The 9,385-nt window shown below is 43.6% G+C and overlaps 2 protein-coding genes across 2 annotated transcripts in view; both read right to left on the bottom strand.

Moving 5' to 3' along the window:
* LOC106814974 (calcitonin gene-related peptide type 1 receptor-like) overlaps positions 1 to 7,126 on the bottom strand; it is an 18,238-nt gene extending 11,112 nt beyond the window's left edge. Inside the window, exons 1-7 of the mRNA XM_014819373.1 lie at positions 7,055 to 7,126; positions 6,573 to 6,699; positions 5,682 to 5,812; positions 5,065 to 5,153; positions 4,552 to 4,687; positions 3,459 to 3,618; positions 2,095 to 2,161 (exon numbers count right to left, since the gene is read on the bottom strand). Of these exons, the coding sequence (XP_014674859.1) occupies positions 2,095 to 2,161; positions 3,459 to 3,618; positions 4,552 to 4,687; positions 5,065 to 5,153; positions 5,682 to 5,812; positions 6,573 to 6,699; positions 7,055 to 7,126 (782 nt within the window). The remainder of the gene's footprint in view (positions 1 to 2,094; positions 2,162 to 3,458; positions 3,619 to 4,551; positions 4,688 to 5,064; positions 5,154 to 5,681; positions 5,813 to 6,572; positions 6,700 to 7,054) is intronic.
* A 1,959-nt stretch (positions 7,127 to 9,085) lies between these two features.
* The window catches only part of LOC106814973, a 15,665-nt gene continuing 15,365 nt past the window's right edge, over positions 9,086 to 9,385 (bottom strand). Inside the window, exon 3 of the mRNA XM_014819372.1 lies at positions 9,086 to 9,151. Within this exon, the coding sequence (XP_014674858.1) occupies positions 9,086 to 9,151 (66 nt within the window). The remainder of the gene's footprint in view (positions 9,152 to 9,385) is intronic.

Genomic DNA, 9,385 nt, shown 5'->3' with positions numbered 1-9,385 from the left:
TGCGTATACCAGCCAGTACACAATCGGGCTACGTTAGTGTGTTAGCGCATGCGCAATATCTCACCAGAGGAGTTATATTTTGTGATGAATATGCATTTAAAATGGTTAGGGGTATCTCAGCATAGATATCCCTAATAAACCTTTATTAGTTGACATGTGTTTATAATTAGGAGAGCGCCCTAGCATGTAGGGTACAAAACACCTACTTTATGCACTCGCGCCCTTCCCCTTGCCTCCCTTGTTCCCCTGTCTCTCGCTCAGCCTCCTTCTTCTTCTACCGCCCCAGCTATCTTCTCTGCCGCCTTTCCTCAGTCTCCCATCCCCTCTTTCTCGCAGCAAGCTATATTATGAAATTTGCCTCAGACGGCACTGCACGCCTAACACGGTGCGCGCGCATGCGCAATATCTCCCGTAAGAAATAGTATTTTCTACAGATTATGCATGTAAAATGAAGAGGAGTTATCCTAGCATAGATTTATATGATAACATTTTATCAGTAGACATTATTTAAGAAATTGAAGGAAGACCTTGCATGTAAGGTCCCGGCTGCGTATACCAGCCAGTGCACAATCTGGCGACGTTAGTGTGTTAGCGCATGCGCAATATCTCACCAGAAGAGTTATATTTTGTGATGAATATGCATTTAAAATGGTTAGGGGGTATCTCAGCATAGATTTCCTTAATAAACTTTTATCAGTAGACCTGTGTTGATAGTTAGGAGAGCGCCCTAGCATGTAGGGTACAAAACATTTACTTTATCCCCTCGCGTCCTTCCCCTTTCCTCCCCTGTAGTTCGCTCAGCCTCTTTCTTCTTCTACCGCCCCAGCTATCTTTCCTGCCGCCTTTCCTCAGTCTCACATCCCCTCTCCCCCGCAGCAAGCTATATTATGAAGTTTGCCTCACACGGCACTGCACGCATAACACGGTGAGCGTGCATGCGCAATATCTCCCGTAAGAAATCCTGTTTTGCAAGGATTATGCATTTAAAGTGAAGAGGAGTTATCCTAGCATAGATTTATATGATAACATTCCATCAATAGACATCATTTAAGAAATAGAAGGAAGACCTTGCATGTAAGGTCCCCGCTACGTATCTCTGGCGGAATTATACACTGTGCAAGTGATGCAGCCTACTTTTCCTTGCTGGAAGCGGTATAGCTTACAACCAAGGATTACCACACACTACTATATAGGAGGTATTATGCCCTCTTCATACACAATACTATATATGAGGCCTTGGGCCCCCAGCATACACTATACTACAATACTATATATGGGGCCTTGGGCCCCCATCATACACTATTCTATTATTACAATACTATATAGGTGGTCTTAGGCCCCCGTCATACAAATACTATATATGAGGCCTTGGGCCCCCAGCATACACTATACTACAATACTATATAGGTGGCCTTAAGCCCCCGTCATACAAACTCAATATATGTGGCCTTGGGCCCCCATCATACACTATTCTATTATTACAATACTATATAGGTGGCCATAGGCCCCCGTCATACAAATACTATATATGTGCCCTTGGGCCCCCATCATACACTATTATTACAATGATATATAGGTGGCCTTAGGCCCCCGTCATACAAATATAACGCCGGCAACACTATAACGTGCTACTAATAACTTATCGAGTACTGCACTGGTGCTTGTCTTGTTTTTCCTATTTAATGCTATATCTATGCCTATGGGTATTACAATCGGCATATACCATGGTAGCTTGTTTTAGCATTACTAAAATACGTAAACAAAAAGAACAATTTTTGGTCGCGGAAGGGTTATTGTCGGAGTGAGCTGACGGGGCCTGGAGGCCACCGGCGGGGGACGAGGTGGCCTAAAGCCACACTTGGAAGTGGATATCTGTCGCCTGCGTGTGTGTGTTCTGGGAGCCAGGTATACCTATGTGCAGAGCTATACACGCGCCTTTTAACATATATAGCCATATAATATTTATTTATTATATAACGGTTAATATCCTGGCTGCAATTTTTCTACAGTTTCCTATGTAGAGATCGCCCACAATGCAACGCCGCCGTGCATGCGTTAAAATAAAGCGTATGCGCTATATCGTGTTTTGCTCACCAAGCATCGTAGTTGGGGTTGGTGGCGCGTAAGATGACGTAGATAATGACGGGCACCACCGGAAAAACTGTAACAAAAACGAAAATTACAATAATTCACATGAGAATAATGAGAATAATAGGAACAAATATGGGAATAGGAATATAGGCAATTATAACAACAATAGATTATAGTAGATAATTAATTAATTAAGATAATAAGTATAATTGATAAGAAATGAGTGTTGACATGAGTGTTGTCTTTATTTCGGTAATTAGTAACTATATCACGGTAATCTTACCCAGCCCTATCCGGCAGAATCGGGCGAGAAACAGCAACAGACTATTATTTTAGTTATTATTTACTACTATTCTAGTTATAGTTATAGTTTATATCTTATTATATATATATATATATATTATATTATATTATATTATATTATATTATATTATATTATATTATATTATATTATATTATATTATATTATATTATATTATATTATATTATATTATATTATATTATATTATATATATATATTATAGTTATAGCAGTGCTGGAAAAAAGCATTCCGTCTCCCAGCCTGGTATAGGTTACTTTTGAGCAGGGCTGGATAATTTTTCTATGGATTTTACTATAGATCGTATAGCAGACACCAGGACTGGCTACGTTTTTAGACTTATTTCCATAACTATACTTATAAGCGTGGTATTTTCGTGCTCCTACCCCATCCTATGATACGAAAGGACGGCATAATATTTTGTGTAGAAGGCAGTGTATTTAGGGCAATATTGTTAGCCTTATCCCGGCAGAATATAGTATAGTTATATAGAGGTAGTGTTTTCGTGGCTTACCACATCCTATGATGTAGAGAGCGAGTATGTATTGTTTTTAAGTGGAAGACTGGGGTTATGTTGTTAGCTCTATGCTCGCGGAATAGGGCTGTTAGGCATTAGCCTACAGTTATAGACGTAGTGTTTTAGGCGTGGCCTACCCCATCCTATGATGTAAAAAGCTGGCATTCTGTTTTTTGCAGAGGATTGGAGTTATGTTGTTAGGCCGACGGAACAGGGCTGTTAGGCACTAGCCTACAGTTATAGACGTAGCGTTTTAGGCGTGGCCTACCCCATCCTATGATGTAGAAAGCTGGCATTCTGTTTTTTTGTAGAGGATTGGAGTTATGTTGTTAGGCCGACGGAATAGGCCTGTTAGGCATTAGTCTACAGTTATAAACGTATTATTTTAGGCGTGGCCTACCCCATCCTATGATGTAGAGAGCTGGCATTGTGTTTTTTGTAGAGGATTGGAGTTATGTTGTTATGCCGACGGAATAGGCCTGTTAGGCACTAGCCTACAGTTATAGACGTAGTGTTTTAGGCGTGGCCTACCCCATCCTATGATGTAGAGCGCTGGCATGCTGGTCTTCTGGAAGGCAGCAGCGATGAGCTGATGCAGATGGAAGCCCTCGCAGAACATCCACGCGTAGCTGGTCAGCCGCAGGTACTTGTGAACTAGTACGGTGAAGATGACGCAGCCGACTCCTCCGTCCTACAGCAGACGTACATCATGTATGTATATATACGTGTGATGTGTGTGTGTGTGTGTGTGTGGTGTGTGTGGTGGGTGGTCGTGTGTGTTTGTTTGTTTTTGTGTGTTTGTGTGTGTGTGTGTGTTTATTTGTTTGTTTGTTTTTGTGTGTTTGTGTGTGTGTGTGTGTGTGTGTGTGTGTGTGTGTGTTTATTTGTTTGTTTGTTTTTGTGTGTTTGTGTGCGTGCGTGTGTGTATGTGCGTGTTTGATTGTGTGTTTGTGTATGTTTGTTTTTGTGCTTGTTTGTTTGTTTGTTTGTGTGTTGTGTGTGTATTTGTTTGTTTGTGTGTGTGTTTGTGTGTGTCTATGTGTGTACGATTGTGAACACATTAGCAATATATATATATATAATTATAGTGAGAGAGAGAGAAAGAGAGAGAGACGGGAAACTAGGAAGAGAGGAAGATACGCCGAGAGAGCGAGACATGAGGTTAGAGATGGTTAAAAAGAGAGAAATCGCGTACGAGAGACCGTGACGGAACATGGTAGATGGGTTTAAGATGTATAAGAAAAGATGTTTCCCGTTCTTACAACACGTTCCGGTGCATCTGGAAATTCCTGCCGCACGCGTTGGCAAGTAAAAACCTGGGAGCCGTTGTCAGAAACAAAATTAATGCTAACATTTGTCTTATCATTAGTATTAACATTAACTTTTCCTTGTAGACCTCTATGCAATGCGCGTATGCGTAACTCGTAACTTTACGATGTTTCTGCCAACGGTCTAGGAAAAAAAGTTAATATTAACACTAATTTTGTTTCTGACAACAGACCCCTTGTCTATACGTGCCAACGCGTGTGACAAGAAAAGGTTAATGTCAAGACTACTGTTAAGGCTAATTTTGTTTCTGACCAAGGCCCCCTTAATAACGTTAATTAACATTGTCTAGCTGTACCGCTGTCGAGGTGCCTGACTGTCCGTCTAGGGCATCCAAGCTGATGGTGACGTCATAGATGAGGAAGAACAAAGAGCTGAGCAAGTGAGCCGTGAAGAAGTTGACGTGTACGATGTTATTGCGCGTGCGCAGCTGCCTGAAAAATTATAAAAATAAAATAAATAAAATAAATAAGAAAAATTAACAAAAATAATACGAAATAAATTCGGAAGAAATCAAACATTTTAAGTTTACATAATGTTCGTATGAAACGAAATCTTCGCGCGAAATATAAACGCATATTTTTGCTGTAAAAAATCAATAATTTTAAAATGAAGTATTAAAATAATGTGATGCAGTGATATTCGGTGATACATCGAATGAATTTTTTTGTGAGCGCGAAAGTAGTTAACTTAACATTTCTTGATCGTAAATTTTTTTACGCGGAAGACAAATTCGCGCGCTGTTGCAATATGGACACAACAATAAACAGTAGTATGTGAGCTCGCCGTAAGATGGCGCGCGCATGCGCACCTGTACGATAGAAAGATGATGATCGCAGGTAGAATGAACACTAGCGATATTCCCCATAGCACGTCGCGTACCATGTAGCGATCCCTAATCTGCGATTCATGAAAGAAATGCGAGACAAGATGCTCAGAAGAGATTCTTGATCACGAGAAAACTTGTGTGTTGCTTGTGCATCGCGTGTGTGTCACGTCGTTGATAGCCGAGTTATAACTAATCATGTTAGTATAGTTATTATTATTATTATTATTATTATATTATGATGGGAATAAAATTAAGAATAAATTTTTCAAAGAGCCGTTAGGTATTAGATAATCTATTATGATATAGCCTGTTAATAAACTCTATAAGTTCTAGTTATAATAGTTCTAGATCACTATTAATAGACTATATAAGTTATAGTTATAATAGTTCCAGATCACTATTGATAAACTATATAAGTCATAGTTATAATAGTTCCATATCACTATTAACAGACTTAAGTTGTCTTGTGATTAAGTATTTAGTAAGCTATCACATCTTTAGCATAATATATGTAATAACTTCAGTATTTTCTTCTGTCTAATAATATGTCATTAAGGTGCGTGATTGCGTATTTAATACGGCATCGCATCTATACATACCAGTTCGTTGATGACATCGCTTTTTTCGCATTCGTTGTAGAAGGTGAACTCTTTATCAAAGCCTCGGCATTCGTCGTACTGCTGGAACCAGGCCACGTCGCCCTCGGCAACGCAGTCCTTCGTCGAGTAGGCTGCGAGTTTTCCGCACACAAACACATACGGTTAGAACGCACCTGACGACGAAGTCTACGTAGTACTCTACACACACATACGCACGCGCGCACGAACACACGCGCGCACGCACGCACGCACGCATGCACGCGCACACACACATACACACACACACACACAAATACACACACACACACACACACACATGCACGCACACACACACGCGCGCGCGCCCACACACATACTTACACACACACACACACACACAACACACGCCGCGCGCGCGCGCGGCGCGCGCGCACACGCACACGCACACGCACACGCACTTACCAACACACACACCCTCCACACACCAACATACACACACACACACACACGCACATTTACACACATACACAACACACACCACACCACTAGCACACACACACTCACTCACTCACTCACTCACACACACACACCACACTCACCACACAACACACACACACACACACAACACACCACCACACTAGCACAACACACTTCACTCACTCCTCACTCACTCACACACACCACACACACACACACACACACACACACACAACACACACGAGCACCACACACGACCACACACACACTAGCACACACAGACTCACTCACTCACTCACTCAGAACACACGCCACACACACAACAACACACACACAAGCACGTAATTATCGAATAATTAACAACAACATCAAATAATTCGATTATCCAATTAATTAGTTTAAAGCCTATTAGGGCGACATATCGCATGAACTCACCACAGCGTAGTAAGGGCAAAACGTAGAGTAGACGTACTCGGGCATATTCCTGACCGTCAGGCCGGCCTGGTTCACCCCAGCACTGCAGACATCCACGTAAAGCCGGGACATCCGGGTGTTCGCTGCCCTGCAAAACCGCCGAAACACGGGCAGTGCCGTGAAAGTACGTGTAAAATAAGAGTTAGAGTAAGTAAGTAATACAGTAAGGAAACTCTTTCCTCTTCATTCATTGCTGGTTCTTTATACGAGATGTGTGGATTCCAGTTGATCGCTTGATTAGAAAGATTACAGTTCTGTCGATGCCTATGAAGGTATAAAAAAACGTACGCGTGATAAAAACATTAACGTGTTATTTAATGCCGATTGAGACGGATACTAGAGAAGCGGTTGCCGAAAGGAGATGTGGATCCGAAAGCCTGAACGCGGCAGATTCTTCGCGCAGTCCGCGCAAGGCGCACGCGACCGCGGGGGAACGTCCTTACCGACAGTATGCCAGCGCTGGCAGCTATGATCGCTGCGCGCAATGAATTGGCCGGACTGGCGCCACGATCCATAAGCTGCCAGCGAACAGTCCGCGAATTTTTAGTGGCGGACACAGCAGGGTAGACATTTGCGCGACATGTGAACAGTGTTGACTTGCTTATAAAAAGGCTACCGAGAATCTGTTTTCGTAAACCGAGCTGATGATCACAAGCGAAATCACGAGAAGACTGTCGAAATTCTTTGACAGTTCGCGAACCTTGCCCGAGTAATGAAAGCGGCTGTTCAGAATCAGGAAAACCTACCGGCGCTCTTCGCGCCCCAACGCGCAACGTTTTTGCAACGTTCCAATGGCGAGGCTCGTACGGGACGAGTTGGAAAGCAGTGCGCGCCTGCGCCGCCTATAGCCCATGAGACTGGACACTCTCTCGCACCTCTCGGCTTAGCTTAGCACTCAATGGCTAATCGAGGTGGGAGCAGTCCTAGTCTATATATGCGCTTTGCATCCTCGGCAACCTTCTGAAAGAGAAGGTAGGCCTATACTAGAAACATTACCAATTTCGTTAGTAATAGCATTTCGTATTTAGTTAGCATTATATAGTTATTGAAAACGGCTTCAAGTGCCTTGTGGTCTAGTATAGCCTAGGGGTTTCTAACCACATAGCAAAATGAGCGTTTCTATGCTAGTCGTAGGCCCTAGTAGTCTTAGATAGTACTAGTTGGTCAAGGCATAGAGAACATGGCTCCATTATTATATGGGCCCCCAATGTATGGATGGGCAATAAAACCAACTGTCATTTTACATCAATATAAATATATATTATATCAATATAATAGGTTAGCGCGTTAATGCGTTAGGTTCGTCATTGATGGAGTAAGTTAATTACTAAGAACAGAAGTTAGTCAATTATGACTATTACTATTAGTCCTGCGGTCGTGGTAGTTACTAAGTACTAGTACTAGGAGTGCTGGTAACTTAGTAGTACTACTATACTAACTAGTACTACTAGTAGTACTTAGTAGTAATTATGAAACACTGGGGAGCTGGTGTAGTATACAAGTGGATGGGGGTCGTTAGGCCGTAGGTGTGGAATGTAATACCAGTCTAGAATGTGCCGCTGAGGTGGGCATGTGCTCGGGGGAGTCTAAGAGGAGAAGGCTCATCAGTTAGTGTGTGCTGTACGTGCGGGCTTGGATCTGCTGCGAGTGGTGGGTACAGGGTGTGAATATATGCCGAAAACGCGGGGCAAAACGGGGCTAGAGAGAGATGCGAGCGCGGGGTCAAGAGGTTCATTAAGGAGAAGGACATGGACTACAGATATGAAAAACGCGACGTCACGATTTCAGTTTAGACTCCGGTATCGGGGACGGTTAATTCGCGAAGTCTCTTTCGCTAACACTTAAAAGTTATAGTTAGTGCAGCGTGGTGAAACTCTCCAACCGCACGGCGTCTAACGAAAATTGGTCTGCGAAATGGCCTCGGCAACGAGAACTCGTTCGCGCATCTATGGGCCGCGGATATGTACCGAGGGGGGGGGGGGGGGGGGGGGGGCGGGGGAAACTTCAGGGCGTTAAATTAAATAAACTTAGAATCGCATTTTATAGGAAAAAGCGTAACGCCGCCAACAAAAAAAAACACCAATTACGGCACCATTGGACTTTATTCTCGCCCTACGTGCAGAGGTCAAAGGCTTCTAGCAATCCCCAGAACTGCCGCTCAATTGACCGCAAATTCTCACGGCTTTCTCTAGTACCAGAGGGATTCGAGTATAGGGCATACATATAGGGCAGCGCAGTTGTTGAAAACGCGCTGCGGCGCGTATATATCCGGCTGCAGATCGTCGAGATCTAATTTTACTTGTCTCTACTCTTGGGATCGTGGACCGTCCCCACGTTCGCTTCGTGTAGCGCCACCTTGCGCACTGGGCTGTTTCAGGGCCGAGCATGTGCTGGTATGGCAGGCAGCTGATGGCAGCCTCGGCAGCAGCTCAGCCAGCCGGTGAGGATCGCCTTGTTTGTGAGGTGGACTGCAGTCAGAGTGTGGCGACTTCCAGGTGGCGAAGCCGTAGCCACCGGTTACAATTACTGTTCCACCAGGTCTGCAGTGGAGAAAACACGCGCGGAAACGTCCTGTACTGGTGTGTGTGGCAGTGTAGTGTGTGTGTCGTGTGTCGTGGTGTGTGTGTAATGGGTGTGTGTGCTGTTTGTTTCGTGTGTGTGTGTTGTGTGGTGTGATGTGTGTGTTGTGTGTGTGGGGTGGTGGTGATGTGGTGAGTGTGTGTGTATGTGGGTCGTGTGTGTTGTGTGTTTGTGTTGGTGTGATGTGGTGAGTG

Source organism: Priapulus caudatus, unplaced genomic scaffold, assembly GCF_000485595.1.
Source record: "Priapulus caudatus unplaced genomic scaffold, Priapulus_caudatus-5.0.1 Scaffold1016, whole genome shotgun sequence".
NCBI classification, from domain to species: Eukaryota; Metazoa; Priapulida; class Priapulimorpha; order Priapulimorphida; family Priapulidae; genus Priapulus; species Priapulus caudatus.
The sequence above is the reverse complement of the archived record's forward strand: the minus strand, read 5'-3'. Positions and strand labels throughout refer to the sequence as shown.